Raw genomic sequence first — 14,953 nt, forward strand, 5'->3', positions numbered from 1 at the left:
TACTTGCAAATACACAAAAGTGGAAAAATGGAAAAATACATCCTTATTTCCACCACCCAAAGAAAACTGCCATTGTTTGACCTGGACTGAATACATTGCTTAAAATAAATACCTTTCTTAAGGGTGCATTGTACTCTTAAGAGTATTACATTAAAAATAGTGCTATTTTTTCTTAAGAGTATTATACATACAATAAATATGGAAAGGAAGTATATATTGTCTAAGCATTTTTGTAATTAATGTTTGAAAAACTAAGTCAATAACAGACATCAAAACGTAGTAATTCAAAAGTAAAGAACAGCGGACTTATAGGAGAGCTTTCACATGAAGGCTTTACGTTAACTAATTAGTGTAAGTAAATTCCTGCATTTATTAAAATCAGAAGTTTAACATGAATTAATTGCCTGGTTTTCAAGTAAGACTTTTCCCAAATACTGCACTATGAAAAACAAATGCTTAATAAAGCCATTATTACAGAATCATAAAACCCATATACTATACTGAAAAAAAAAAAATCAACCCTCCCAAGCGGTATCTTTTCTCTGATCACAGCTCTAAGAAGCTTATGTTAAAAGTATATCTTGACATTGATCTCTAAAAAGCTTTGTAATATATTTTAAGTGTCCATCCTGAATATCAGTTTCTAAAAACCAAACATGGATAAATAAATGCAGGTAAAGTTGAAAAGTACCTCTTGCTTTATTTTACAAGAAAATTAATAGAGCTTGATTCTTCAAGTGCTTTGATTTTGTCACTTTAAAAGAGTGTAAGATGATACTCTGTGCATTTTCAAGAAGGAGCAACATGTTTAGGCTTGTTTTCATAATCTTGGCTTCCCTAGATGTGTGCAGCAGCTGAATCAGCCCTTTATGTCAGTAGAGCTTATGCAGAGCTGTGATTAGATTGATCCAACAGCCAAAAGCATAAGAAACTAGGAACTTGGAGTACCATCCACTTTTAAAGAAACTGCTCATAAATAGCCTTGCCTGTACAATCTAAAGGACTCATATTTCAGCTGATTTTCTATATTCATTACACTGCCACTTAATTAATGACAAAGCATAAATAGAACTGTTTTTTAAAAGTAGAAAGGCATAAAAAAACAATACACTGTAAAATTCCAAGCATGTCAGTATTCCTAATACCTATAGGTATCCTGGCTAACTAGAAGGGAGAACTCTAGCAATTTATAGAGTAGATAGTGTTTCATGTGTTAACTTGGTGACTCCCTTGACTCCTTATTAGCCTTTCTAAAGAGTGATTTGTGAGGACTCTGCTCTTTTTTCTTCTACTTACAACGCCATAAGTGTATATTCTTGTCAAATTCTTTACTGGAACATTGCAAAATATCTCCGTGTAGGAACCTGACAAAAATACAATGATACTTTGAAACTTCCGCCAAGAAAAACTAGGCAAAAGATCCAATTAAGGATGGGTGTTAAAACCATATAATGCAGGGTTGGTGTGCTGGGGGAAAAGGTAAAGGGATTAAGTACAAATGGGCAGTTACAAAAGTCACCGGAATGTAAAGTACAGCATAGGGAATATAATCTAATATTGTAATTACTATTCATGGTGCCAGGTGGGTACTAGACTTAAGAGGGATCACCTCCTAAGTTATATGAATGTCTAATGACTATGTTGTACACCTAAAACTAATATATTGAATCTCAACTGTAACTGAAAAGTGGGGGAAAAATTAAAGTGAGAAAACTGATGCAGATAACAAGCTTTTAGAACAAATTGTGAATTTTGTGTCAGGTTCCAATAACTGAAATCTGTCTTAACCTGTACGCAACTTATGTCTGGGGGCTAAAATAAAATGTCAACAGTTCTTTACAGAATATATATATATATATATGTCATCTGGAATCTTACAGTTTTTTCTTTTCAAGGTATTATACAGTTTGCAAATACTAAAAGGCAAATATGTTTTCTTATAAAGACTCACCCTCACCAAAACTGAAAAGACCCATCAGACTTCCAAAATTGTAAAGATATGATGAAAAGCCTCCCCCCAATTTTGTTTTTATTATCATAAGTTATACGCTGTTCTGTCAAAATGATAAAATATAGCTAATAATTATTTTACCCTATGCCAGACCCTGTTTTAAAGGCTTTATTTATTTTTTATTTAACCCTCATAATATTTCTATGAACAACTAATAAAATCACTTTTACAGAAGAGGAATCCAGGTTCAGAGGACAAATAACTTACTGAAGTAGGCAGCAGGGCTGGGATCTACAGGTTAGGGAAATGCGAGAAAGTGAAAAGCTATTAAGAAATGTTTTGATTGCTTGAAGTTAGCTTCTTGTAGACATCTCCCTTTTAAATGTTTCTTGTTTAAAAGATTTGGTGGAAGATAATATTAGAAGTCTCATGGCGATTTCTTGTGGTAATTTCAAGAGTGATTTTTGGAGAATAATACCAATAATAAAAAGGTTTCCTTTTCCTTTCAGAGAAGTATAACTTCCCCTACAGAGGGAAAGACAGACCAGAGAAGGAGGAAAAAGCAGGTGGGCAAAGTGTTACACAACAGTGATTTTAAATTATGAGTTAACATGGATTCTATGCCAGCATTTTGCAACCGGAACACAAAGCTAATCAGGAAATACGGTGGCACGTTCATGGAAGCAGCATAAGGAATAATGACAGTAACAAGAAACTGTTTTTAATAGAGAAAGAAATGTTTACTTACGGGAATTACTGGATCAGTAATCATTGATTGAAATATTCAAAATAGAGCAGCAGTGGCCAATTACTAGCGAGACACAGGCAGTATGAAAGTGAAAACTGTCGACCCGTAGTAGACGCTTGTCACATGAATTCTAAACTATTTGGCTTAAAATGCATTCATTCAAACCCGGAGCACCAGATTTCTATACAGCGCCCATGACAGGGAACAAAAGAGGTGGTGGGAGGAAGTGACCCACCTCTAGAATTTCACGTAAAACAGCTCCTGAATCAAAACCGTGAATCAACGGTTAAAGTTCGAGTTTGTGAAAGGCAAATGGTACAGTTTAACACCGGAGGGGAGGGGGAACGGGGGTCCTTTTTAAAATAGCTTTTGCCTCTCATTCAACCCGGATCTTTGTGCCTCCGCGCTACCGATAAAGTTAGGCGGTTACACACAAAACGCCGCTAGACGTTTCGCCAGGTCTGCCACCTTTCAAGTCCCGGGGGGGCGGGGGGGACACACCTGCCCGCTGAGGAGGGTCAGGCCCGGGGCGGGTAAGGACCAGGCACAGGGCGCCGTCTCCTCCCGGGGTCCGCAGGGAGAGCGGCGCCTCGGGGGGGAAACCAACGCCGGGAAGCGGAGGACACCGCCCCCTGGGGGAGCCGCGCGCCAGCTGGAGGCCGGGGCGGGAGGGGCAGACGAGAGGAGGCTGCCGGTAAGGAGGCCGAGCCGTCGGGCGGGGCTGTCCCCGCGCTGGCTCGGACCCCGGCGGGGCGGGCTGGAGACTGAGCGGCGGAGCCCAGACGCCCGCCCGTGGCCAAGGAGAAAGGCGGCGGCGGCGGCGCGGATCGGCCGGGGCAGCGGCTCCCGGCCGTGACCCTCTGCTCCCCCGCCCGGACCTGGGTGCGAGTCGGAGGCGGCGGTGTAGAAAGAAGCCAGCATGGCTGAGACTTCGCCGCCGCCCACCTCCGTCAGCGAAAGTTGCAACGAGGAGCCGGCGAGGGGCGGAGAGCATGGGCTGGAGGAGCCGCGCCGCGCTCCGGCCGGGGTCGCGGACCGAGAGGGTGAGGCCGAGCTGCCGCTGGCCTCTCCGGGCGGGCAGTCGGAGCCGGACTCGCCGGTGGCCGCCCCCTTCTTCCTGCTCTACCCGGGCGATGGAGGCGCGGGTTTCGCGGCGCGCCCGCCGCCGCAGCAGCAACAGCGCGCCTGGAGGACCCCGCCGTCGCCGGGCTCCCCGCTGCCCTTCCTGCTGCTGAGCTACCCGAGCGGCGGCGGCGGCAAGCACCGTGAGTGGCGGCGGGGAAGGGGGAACCCCGGCGGGGAAGGGCCGGCCGGGCCGCGGGGCGCGGGGAGGGCGGCCGCGCAGGGGAGGCTCCTGTCTCGGGGCGCGGGGGGCGGCGACGGTCCGGGCGCCGGATCATTTTCCTCCGAGTCTCCCAGGCCGCGGGCTTCCGCCCGGCCGGGCCTCTCCTCTCGGGGCCGGGCGCTCACGTGCTCGCCGCGTCCCAGACCCGGTCCCGGCTGGGGGAAGCCTCTCCCGGGGTAGCCGAGGAGGGGGCGGCTCCCAGAGGCCCGGCAGCCCCGCTGGCCCGCCTTCTCCCGGCTGCGGGCGCCGCGGCAGCCAAGTAGGTGTGGCTCCGGCGCCGCCGCCGCCAGGGCGGCCTCAGTGGTACCACTGAATTTTTTACGAGCGTTCACTCCATACCCATAAATATTACAGATCCGTCCCCCGAATGGGAAGAGAAATCAGGAACGGTGCGCGAGACAACAAGAAGGGAATGGGTGGCTTTGCAGGGCACCACCCAGGATTATATCGTTTGGCAGGAAGAGGCCTTCCCTTTTTGAAACCACTGTCACGGGAGCCCTGTGGACGTAGCTGACCCCACTGGGTGCTCTCTAAGTCACCAAATGTTTATTGATCCATGTAATGAGCCGGGCCCGATAGAGTAGCCACTGTGTATAAAAGACTGTTAGAGGAGTGTTACATCTGGTTTAAAAAGACAAGATCTTACAGTACGAAAATGTGACTGAAGATACAAGGCATGATATAAATGCCAAACACTCTGCTGTATGAGTTCTGTAAAGGGAGAGAAGGTTGCCTAGGGTAATGAGGGAACCTCTCTCTCTCCCTTTCTCTCCCTCCCTCTCTCTTTTCACCCCCCCAAATTTTAACAGTTCTGCACTGCCAAGAAACTCTGACTTTGCCTTTTCTGCTCTGTGATCCACCCGCCAGGAAAAGATTAATGTTAGTTGAATATTTCCTATGTGCATCTACTATGATTATCATCGTTAATCCTCCCGTCTCTGTGAGCCATAAATACAATGCTACTTTTTCAGATGAGCAGCTGAAGATCAATATGATTAAGTGATTTGTCCAAAGTAACAGAGTAAGGGAAGGAATGAAGTTGACCCAGATTCCTTGCCTACCAATCTCATGCTCTTTAAGCAAACACCAGACATCCAAAACTGTGGTGGATGGTTCCTGCTAGATTAGGGTCCATTGCATTCAGCGACATGTACTCCAGTGTCACATTTATTACTTTATTTCTTTCTGTTTATTACTTTATTACTTATCTAGAAGGAGAGCCAACACTGACCATTGACTAAGAGTCTTAGTAAAACTGTAATTTGGGTGTTGCAGTGGTCAGCCTGAATCTCCAGGTGGGAGTATCAAATCAGGACAGAAATTAGTCCTTTTATAAAAATATTCTCAATACTGCTTTTCATTTTCTAAGGAATCTGCTTTCTACTTTAAGCACAGCATCTTTTTTATTTCTGTGTAATCTGTTTATTAACCACAACACTGTAGAATGAAGACAGTTCTATCAATTCTTCATAACTGTAACAGTTGTGGTACAAGGTTTGATGTAGGAAAAATGTTCAGCTGTTGGCCAGTATCAGTTGTGGGGGTTAATCTGAATTTCAGTTAATTATATTTGATTACTTCCTTTTATCAAGGGGTGACACTTTTTTAAAGTAATGTTAGAAAACTGGAGCCTAGGCATGATCGAGATCAGGAATGGAAGACTTAAAGCTAAAATTTCTTAAGTGTGAAATCTTAGTCTCTACAACAGTAGCAAATGGATGGCACGATTGGTTAGCACATAGAGTTCTAATAGTTCCTGATGGGTTTATTTCTGGAATAGTTTATTGGTGTGTAAGAGCTCAGAAATATTGCTGAGAAAATGCATGTGTCCCACTCCACTGTTTTTAAAGACCAGTTACTGAGGACATTTCATATTAGTAAAAGATCACTGGTACATATTTTTTCAAATAGAAAATGGACTTAAAATAGTTCTTGTTTTAGACTGTGAGTTTTTATTTTTACCTGCTTTTTAAATATGTACTTTATAACCCATGCATGCTTGGAAAAAGGAATGCTCTGTTTATTAATAAAAATACTTTCTTGTTGCTGCCCTGCAGAGTCAGTGCAATATTGCTTTCTATGACGTACCTGGATATCAGAACCCTGCATATCCTGTCTATTTGAGACTAAACAGTTTCTAAAAGACCTCTCATTGCAATTACAGGATAGTAAATGTACTCAGCCTCTCCACCGGATGAATATTTACCTCATCAATACCTCATTTTTAACTCTCACGAATGTATTTGCCAAAAGTGCATAATATATAATAACTTTGAGAGATGGTATATTAAGGCAGTATTATCTTTTTTATTTCAGAATCTGTACTCAGATTTTTAGTTAACCTTTACATTTGAGTTCAGAAGCTTTGCTTTAAATGACACTGATGAAGAGAGCAAAATGTGTGCCGAAGAGGTAGCCTAAACTTTTTCAGGGTTTGTGACGTGTACTGTGTCAGTGTAAAGTTCTGCAGGATATAAAGTCCATATAACATGCTTCAATGCAATATAAAAGAAAGGTTTCTGATGTGCCCTACTGGGTAATGTTTCTTTCTGAAGCTTTTGAGCACTGGTAACCTCATAAAGTTTTGTGCTTCTAACTTTTAAATCTCATAAAAGTTCTACCATGCTATTTTTTCATTGATTTATAAAAATTGCAAGTAACACATGGATCTATTCTCATTTTTAGATATTTTATAATACACAAGTACATTGAGTACAAAGTGAATTTTCCTCTCTGTTGGCCCCCAATCCCCCTATCACCACCACCATTTATTAGCAAAAACCACCACCTTTGAGTTCGGTGAGTTTTCCTTCAGAACTTTTGCATACGTTCATAGACATGTTGATGGTTATTTAATAGGGCCTTTTTCCCTTTGGGAAAAAGACAACTTTTTAATATAATTCACGTAGAGAAGTGCCGCATTTACAATATTGTGATTCACAAATCTGTTAGCATTCAGCTCTTTTCCAACTGTGTTCAGAATGCAAAGAGCTACTTTCTGATCCATTAAATGCTGCTTTGTCAAACGGCAGATATAAGGGTCCATAAAAACAGAAAAAATCCTCAGAAACGTAGCATCTTCAGACAGTGTGTAATTGTAGATTAGTGACTACCAGAGCACAGGAGTTTAGCCCTTAAGAGTATCAAAATGCAGGTGGGTTCTTTCCACACTCATCTGAAATGACCTGGGACATCCTGAGCTTCTGAGGTACAGGGAGCTGGATCATGCCCCCATTTTCTGCCTTATGATTTATCAGCCTGTTTGCTTGCCTACCTGATTTGGCTTTTATCACCACTCTGCCTAAACTATCACAACTTGTCTTTCCAGCCAATTTCTCCTTTCTCTTCTGCCTTCCTTTTTTTTGTACTTACCTATCCTTCTAGCCCGGTCTTTATCAGAAAGTCAGATCATACTTCTGATTGACAAAGCAACAATTCTAGAATGTTGTCTTTGACTTAGGTTTGGCTGCTCCCGTCTTGATAACCATAATCTCATCTTCTTTTTTTTTTAACTTTTATTTATTTTAAGTGTGTTCTTCCAGGACCCATGAGCTTCAAGTCAAGTAGTTGTTTCAATCTAGCTGTGGAGGGCACAGCTCACAGTGGCCCATGTGGGGATTGAACCACCAACTTTTGTTGTTAAGAGCACTACGCTCTAACCAACTGAGCTAACCAGCCACCCCCTTAATCTCATTTTTTATAGACATGAGTTTTCTTATTTCTGATCATCGCTTCATTCTGTATGCTAGAGGATCCTATCAAGCTCTTTATTAAGTAACAAAAGTTTTGCTGTAGTTATGTAACCCAAACAATTATGAATAAAGAATGTGACTAGTAAGATAATAATGGTATTTAGTGACTACCATTATAAGGTATTTTTTATGTGCCAGGCAAAGAGCTAAAAAATTCACATATACCATTACTTATAAATTTTTTGCTATATTTATAAGAGGTATTTCTTTAAATTTCCAATAGATAGTAGAGCCAATACATAAAACTACTCACTTAATAATGAAAGCTGAAAATAAAAAAATGGGGAGGAGGAAGAGTCCATATAGACTTCACCTAAGTAGATGGATGTAACATATGCTTTTCATAAGACTATTTAGTGTCTCTAGAGTGACTTACCTAAATTATTATAAAATTCAAAAAAATCTGATAGGATAACCTTGGATTTAGAAGATTATATTCTGGACATACAGGTTCTATGGTTTTAGGAAAGGTCTTATCTCAAATTTAACACACATCAAAATCACCTGAAGGTCTTCTTAACCGATTTCTGGCCCTATCCCCAGAGGTGTGTCTTTTAGTTTTGTTTGTTGTTTTTATTGCAGTATAATTGACATATTATATTAATTTCAGGTGTACAACATAAATATAATGATTCAATATTTCTGTATGTTGAAATTTTTTAAAACTGAAGGACAGATAATGAATCCATATTCCTGAATCGTCTGACTCCAAAGATCATGTTCTAAGTATGTGCTCCCTAAACAAAGGCCTTAAAGAAACCAGTTTGGGTCTAGAGGGCAGTAAAGTTGCTGTGTGGGAGAGAGAGCACAAGAAAGATGGCAAAAACAGCTTTTCAGACTGAAAGACTGGTGTTGGCCTCAAAACATACTCACCTGACTGTATTCTGTCTTGCATCTTTTCCCTTTTTGTATGACTTTTAACAGAAATCTGTGTATTAAAGAGGTAGAATTTTATGAAGAAGCTAAGAGAACATATTTTTCTAGTGTAGGTTATAGGTAGTAAAAAGTCTAGGTGGATGATGAGAGTGTGGCAGAATTAACTGAATGAAATAATGCTATTTCTTTGTTGGCCAGTGTTTTTGAAAATTCCTTAAATAATTAAAAGAGTTGCCTAAAAAATAGGCTTCCCCTTTATCATTGCACTATAGGTAACCTGTAGCCATCATAATAAAACTAGAATCTCATTTTAATGAATTTTGCAGGACGTCACAATGTTTATATTTCTACTTAAACGTTATTAACATCAAAACTTCTTACTATAGTGCAAAGTGGTTCAAGTATGAACTTTAAAATTTAAAGCTTTATTTTGAGAAGTTAGTAGTGCAGCATATGCATTAAAGAATCGGCTTGAAATTATGTGAAAGGAACTGCTTTTAGTTGCAAAGCAGTGGTATTTGAGGGTAGCTTTCAATATGGCCACGGCCTGTACTGTAGCTATATTTGAATAATTATTAAAAGTTCACAGTCTTCCTGAAACATATCAAGAGTTGAGAGCTGCTGGGCAACATGATATTCCTTTTTGCAAAGCCCATCTTAGTGACTGTCTGGTTCTATAGTTGCTCCATACCAAATGGACATGACACGCAGCATGTCAGAGAGAGTGGCGTGGAGGGGAGGGCGGAGGAGGAAAAGTTTGAATGAAACCTCATAATCATAGGAGAGGAGAAATGGCAGGCTGTGATAGCAGGAAGCATGTAGAAAGCAGAAGTTGTTTCAGCATGGTGGCTTTTAGAATGTGGTTCATCTAACTTTAGCATCCGTTTAGGGACTCTCCACAGACATCTATCTCCTTCCCTTGCCTTTTTATGAACTTAGGAACTCTGGTCACCTGATGTGATTGCTGGTAAAATTCTGACCCCAACTCTTCTTCCTTCCTCAAGGCCAGAGAGATACACCAGCATACCCTTTGCTTGGATCTCCTTTTTATTTTCCTCTGCCGCAGTCCCATGGCATTCATCACTACTGACTTTTGTTTCATGTGATGATATAGGTTTTGCTTTTTGGTTTTTCTTTCCAGAACTCTCAAAGGCAGAAGCACTTATAAAGATGACAATGCTGACATTTACTGACTACTTACTTTGTGCCAAGCACCGTGCTAAGCATTTTACTTGCATTGATTCATTTAACTCTGAAGTAGCTAATATTGTTATCCCCATTTTGTCAGTGAAGAAACAGGCACAGAAACAAGCAATTTGCCAAGGTTACTGAGCTTCTAGTGGTGGTCTAGGATTCACTGTGGGCGTCTGACTGCAGAGTCCACATGCTCTCTCAGCCTTCTCCACTGTCTCCCATGACTGGAATCATGTCCTTAACTATAAATTAATGCTTAACAGGCAGCAGCAGCCCTTCTAGTTCCTTGTCCTACTCAGTAAAGCCACATTTGCTATGAATGAATGATTCACAAGTCACCAATTTGATAGAGAAAATACGTATATAAATAACACTGAATAGCCATCAGTGTGACAAAGACTTAGGAATTTCTAAAACACCTGTAATTGTCTTTTTCTTGTCTATTGCCTTGTTCTTTCTTCATACCCCTAGTATCTAGCACATAGTAGATATTCTATACCTGTTAGATAAATGATTCTGTTAGGCATAAATGAATAAAGCCTGTTTGTTGGGGCATAAAAATGTAACTTAATTTTATAGAACTTGGAGGTTTTGTGGTTAAAGTGAAACAGGAAGGCGGAAATATACCACTGCAAGAATATGGAGTACTTTAGAGTAACATCTACGAGTATAGCAACAAGAATCTATTGAGAGTCTAGTATTTGGTAGGTATTGTGTTAAGCAGATGTATAATCGTGTGCAAATCAGGCAAAGTTATTCTCATGGAGCTTATGACCTTTGTGAAGCAATTTATTTAGTTTCATTTTATAGAGAGCAAATTGAGACAAGGGGATAAATTTTCCGAGGTCATTAATAAGTCTTTGGTAGCTTAACATCTGTAAATCATTGCCTATTGCCATTTAGCCATGAAATCAGTTTTAGTTATTAAGGTAGGAGTTATTTCTAGTCTTATTCTGGTTAATTTTAACAAGTGAAAAAGATTATGCATTATGTAATACTCTTGGTGATGTTTGTTTCTAACAAAAACAACAGCTTAGGTATAATCATTTTATAGTAAGAGGTCTGACAATTAAGTACATGAATTCATCTAGAAAAAGTGCTACATATGTCATTACTGAATATCAGTACAGTCACCTTTGAAGTACTCCCCTTGGGAAGCTGTGCACTGATGCCACCACCTAGTCTACCCTTCAAAGCAATTTTGAAACTCATTCTGGAACAGCCATCAGAGCTGTCATCATATTATCCTTGATGTCCTGAATGTCATCAAAATGTCTTCCTTTCAATATTTCCTTTATATTTGGGTAAAGAAAGAAGTCATTGGGGGCCAGATCAGGTGAGTAGGGAGGGTGTTCCAATACACCAGTTATTTGTTTACTGGCTAAAAACTCCCTCACAGACAGTGTTATGTGAGCTGGTGCTTTGTCGTGATGCAAGAGCCATGAATTGCTGGTGAAAAGTTCAGGTAGTTTTATTTAACTTTTTCATGAGCCTTTTCAGCACTTCCAAATAGTAAACTTGGTTAACTATTTGTCCAGCTGGTACAAATTTGTAATGAATAATCCCTCTGATATCAAAAAAGGTTAGCAACATCGTTGCAATAAGTTTGCAAACTTAATTGTCAGACCTCTATTACTATACTAAGTAGTACTGAGTCTGCCGAATATATAAATCTAAAATTATAGAAATATCAGCATCAGGGGTTAGCATAATAGATCAGGTAAGTAGGGAAGTGAAAGGGAGGGAAGACTGGAACATGTGAAAAAAATCATAATTGTTCTATTGAATAATCTAATTTAGCAAAACATCTGGGCTTTCCACCAATGTTGTCATGACAATAATTTATCAAGGAGACCCTTTTGTGGTTAAAGCAACTACTGAAACAGGGGTGGGAGTGGGGGGGGGCGAAGATGAGGGTTTTTTTTTTCTTTTTAAATTTTAAAACCTTGATCCAGGAAGCTTTGGGAAACAGAACTTGTGAAACTTACAAACTGATTTAGTTGCACAAGTTGACACACTTTAAGAAGCATCATTATGTGTAAAATAGGAGACATCTAACTATAAAAGAAATACCCTCAAACTTGTTAGGCATCCTTGCAAGAAATTACTTCTGAAAAGTATCTAAATAATATCATTTAAAATGAAAAAATTAGAAATAACCCAAATGCTCACCACCATGAAAATGGATCAGAATATTGTTTATACATGCAGTGGAATATTACCTTATAATAATAGCAGCTAATATATCTTCACACTACAATGTGGGTGAATCTTAGAAAACACAATATTGAATGGAAGGTTTAGAAGGTTGAAACAGCATTAAACCCTTTCTATAAAGTAAAAAAAACAATTAAAGCTAAATCTATTGTTTAGGCATCTGTATATTTGTAATATTTTGAAATTAAGATAACAATTTACACCAAATTCAGAAGTGGTTACACAGCAGGAAAGATCCATGCTGGGTTCTGTTTCTCAGAAGATGCCCACTTACTTTTTAAAAACCTGATCTAAATGTGTAAGGATAACTAAGTGGGATACATTGTGAAGCATTAAGGTATAAAGTGTGAAAGCTTTTTTCTTCAAATCCTAAATTTGTTGAAATTCATATTTAGGAAATTTCATGAGGACCTTTCCTGTGTTTTTTAGTTTGTTTCTTTTTATTTTCCCTGAGGAAAACGTAATCATTGGCATGGAGTATTGATGTTGCAATGCATAGAAGAAAACACGGACTTTGGGACATCTAGACATAAACAGCTTGGAATCGCGTATCTGCCACTTGCTAATTAGGTGATCTTCAGCCAGTCACTTGGCTTACCTTTGGTTTGCGTGTATGTGAGGAGGGGATATTACGTATCTACTATGCAGGATTCTTGTGAGGATTTGCTATGGTATTTATAAAGCATCTAACGGAAAATAGAAATTCAATAAATAATAGCTACCTTAAGTAATAATTTTTCCTCATTGTGTAATAGGGACATTGGGCATAACAAATCGGTCTGTCTGATAATAGTAACTGAATACATATACTTTAAAAGGAGTGTAACTTCTAACTTTGAAACGTGAATCTCATTTGCTTTGAATCAATCATAATGTGGAAAATTCGGACTGTGTAAGCAGCTAGAACAGTGTTATTTAGATCATCATCTTGGATTTGAACTTCACATAAGCCTATTAATTCTGTTTTAGGGCCACAGAGTGTACCCCAGCCCTTCTCACCACTATCTTACAAATAATACCTTTATTCAAAAGTGGGTTCAAATGAAAACATAGTTCAGTACATTTTATATGTTTATGAGAAAAAATGAGAATATGAGCTAAAATGTTCAAGGTTTGTCTTGAACCTTGACAAGGTTTGTCTTGTCTTACTGAGGACTTGATATAATATTACCTTTATATTCTAAGCTAATATGTTTACTTCGTAAAAACCCACATGTAAAAACAGCACTAAGCAATATTTAGAATTATTTTATTAGTCTTCTGAAAGTATTGCTTGTTTTCATAGTAAATTCATTGCTTGTGAGCAATGAGTAACTGTTCGTGCTGAAGAGTCAAGGGTGTTTACTTGTAAACAGGTATAACTAGGTAATGGAAGTACAGGTTTTCCTGCCTACCTAGATCTTATTTCTGAAATGGATGCTAATACCTACTCAAACTGGCAGACCTGGGAAACTCAAAGGTAACCAGTGCAGGAAGGTTTTTCTCTTCTTGGCAAAAGGTTTAGTTGCTTTGGGCTGCCCTCCCTGTGTCCTCTAACTGGAGAGACGACTTTTGGAAGGAAGATTAACCGAGTTTCTCTGCTTATTAACCTAGACATTCTTGTGCTGGTATGTTGTAATCAACCCGAACCTCCTGTTCAGGGTTCGTAAGTGCTTATTGGTTGGTTGGTGGTAAGATTGTTGGTCATGGTTTGTGTGACAGGCTGACTTGGCGTATTGGTGGACCCCAGGTAATCCCAGAGCGTTCAGATTCGTTCATATAGTCCCCATTCTATTTTTAAAGAATGTGTCAGTGATGTAGACACATGTACAGAGAGGACTGTGTGGCATTGTAGTTCCGGGAGCTATTCGACGTGAGTTTAACTTAAAAGTTTTAATGCCTACGTGCTACGTTTTGAAGTATTGCCTGGCTTAAAATGAAACTGTACGCTATCCCCTTTAAGCTTTAATGTATAAGATGGAAATATGTCTAGCTAGAAAGGAATCAAACTGCAGTTAAACGTGAAAGTGTTTAATGAAGGCTTGTATTCAGTGTTTGGATATGCCAGCCCCGGTTCCTGGAAAAAGTGATCCTGTCTAAGTGCTACATGCCCAGCGCCTGGATTGCTGCCTGGCAGGTGGAGTACTCTCAGTGAATATTGACTGAATGGATGAATGAATGAATCAATGAATGACTAACAAATAACTCTGGGTCCAGATGTAAGATAATGTTGGAAGATATTTAAATAGAACTGACGAAATCTGGACTATTTTATTTTCCTTAGTAACTTCCTGATCTTTTTCCTAATTTTAAATATGCATATACTTATATGTATTCTTACATTGTGCCAGTTTGCCTTCCTCTAACAATATGAAAAATGCCTATTTACCTACAGAATCTGGTTCTTTGAGCTCAGTCTCAAATTAGGATTAAGCATTTATGAAATTTTAATTAACTCAAGGATAATTGTTTTTAGTTTTCAGTAATTAGTAAATCTAGGTATCCCTCTGATAAGAAACCCCTAAAACAAAATAAATCATCTTGGGATGTATTTCTTGAAGTTTATGTTCCTCCTTAAAACCAAACCCTTAAATAGAAAGAACACTTGTTTTCAATAGTCCAAAACATTTTCAAAGAAATCTTTATTATCCTTATCTCCTTGTTGTTTATGTAGTTCAGAAAGCAAGTACCTAACTTTCTGCCACCAAGGTATAAATGCCTCATTGGATAATGTAGATGTAGGTGGATGGATGGGTGAGTTGGATGGTTGGTTGAAGAGAATATGATAATGTGCCCTTTAGGATGTTCCAGCATGGGAGAGTTTTTAAAATATAACAGTTTTATCTTCTGATTAGAAACATAATACATATTTAATGCAAAAACTTGGTAAA

At 39.4% G+C, this 14,953-nt stretch overlaps 1 protein-coding gene across 8 annotated transcripts in view; it reads left to right on the forward strand.

Moving 5' to 3' along the window:
- Positions 1-2,705: 2,705 nt before the first annotated feature.
- The window catches only part of RUFY3 (RUN and FYVE domain containing 3), a 68,727-nt gene continuing 56,479 nt past the window's right edge, over positions 2,706-14,953 (forward strand). For 3 of the 8 annotated variants that reach the window (XM_081057337.1, XM_081057339.1, XM_081057345.1), the window contains exon 1: positions 2,706-3,964. In XM_081057337.1, the coding sequence (XP_080913463.1) occupies positions 3,619-3,964 (346 nt within the window). In that variant the 5' untranslated portion in view covers positions 2,706-3,618. Of the gene's footprint in view, positions 3,965-13,810; positions 14,200-14,953 lie in introns of those variants that run through there. The other 5 variants (XM_081057340.1, XM_081057343.1, XM_081057344.1 and 2 more) reach the window with 3 other exon arrangements.

Source organism: Rhinolophus hipposideros (assembly GCF_964194185.1).
Source record: "Rhinolophus hipposideros genome assembly, chromosome: 1".
Taxonomy (NCBI): Eukaryota; Metazoa; Chordata; class Mammalia; order Chiroptera; family Rhinolophidae; genus Rhinolophus; species Rhinolophus hipposideros.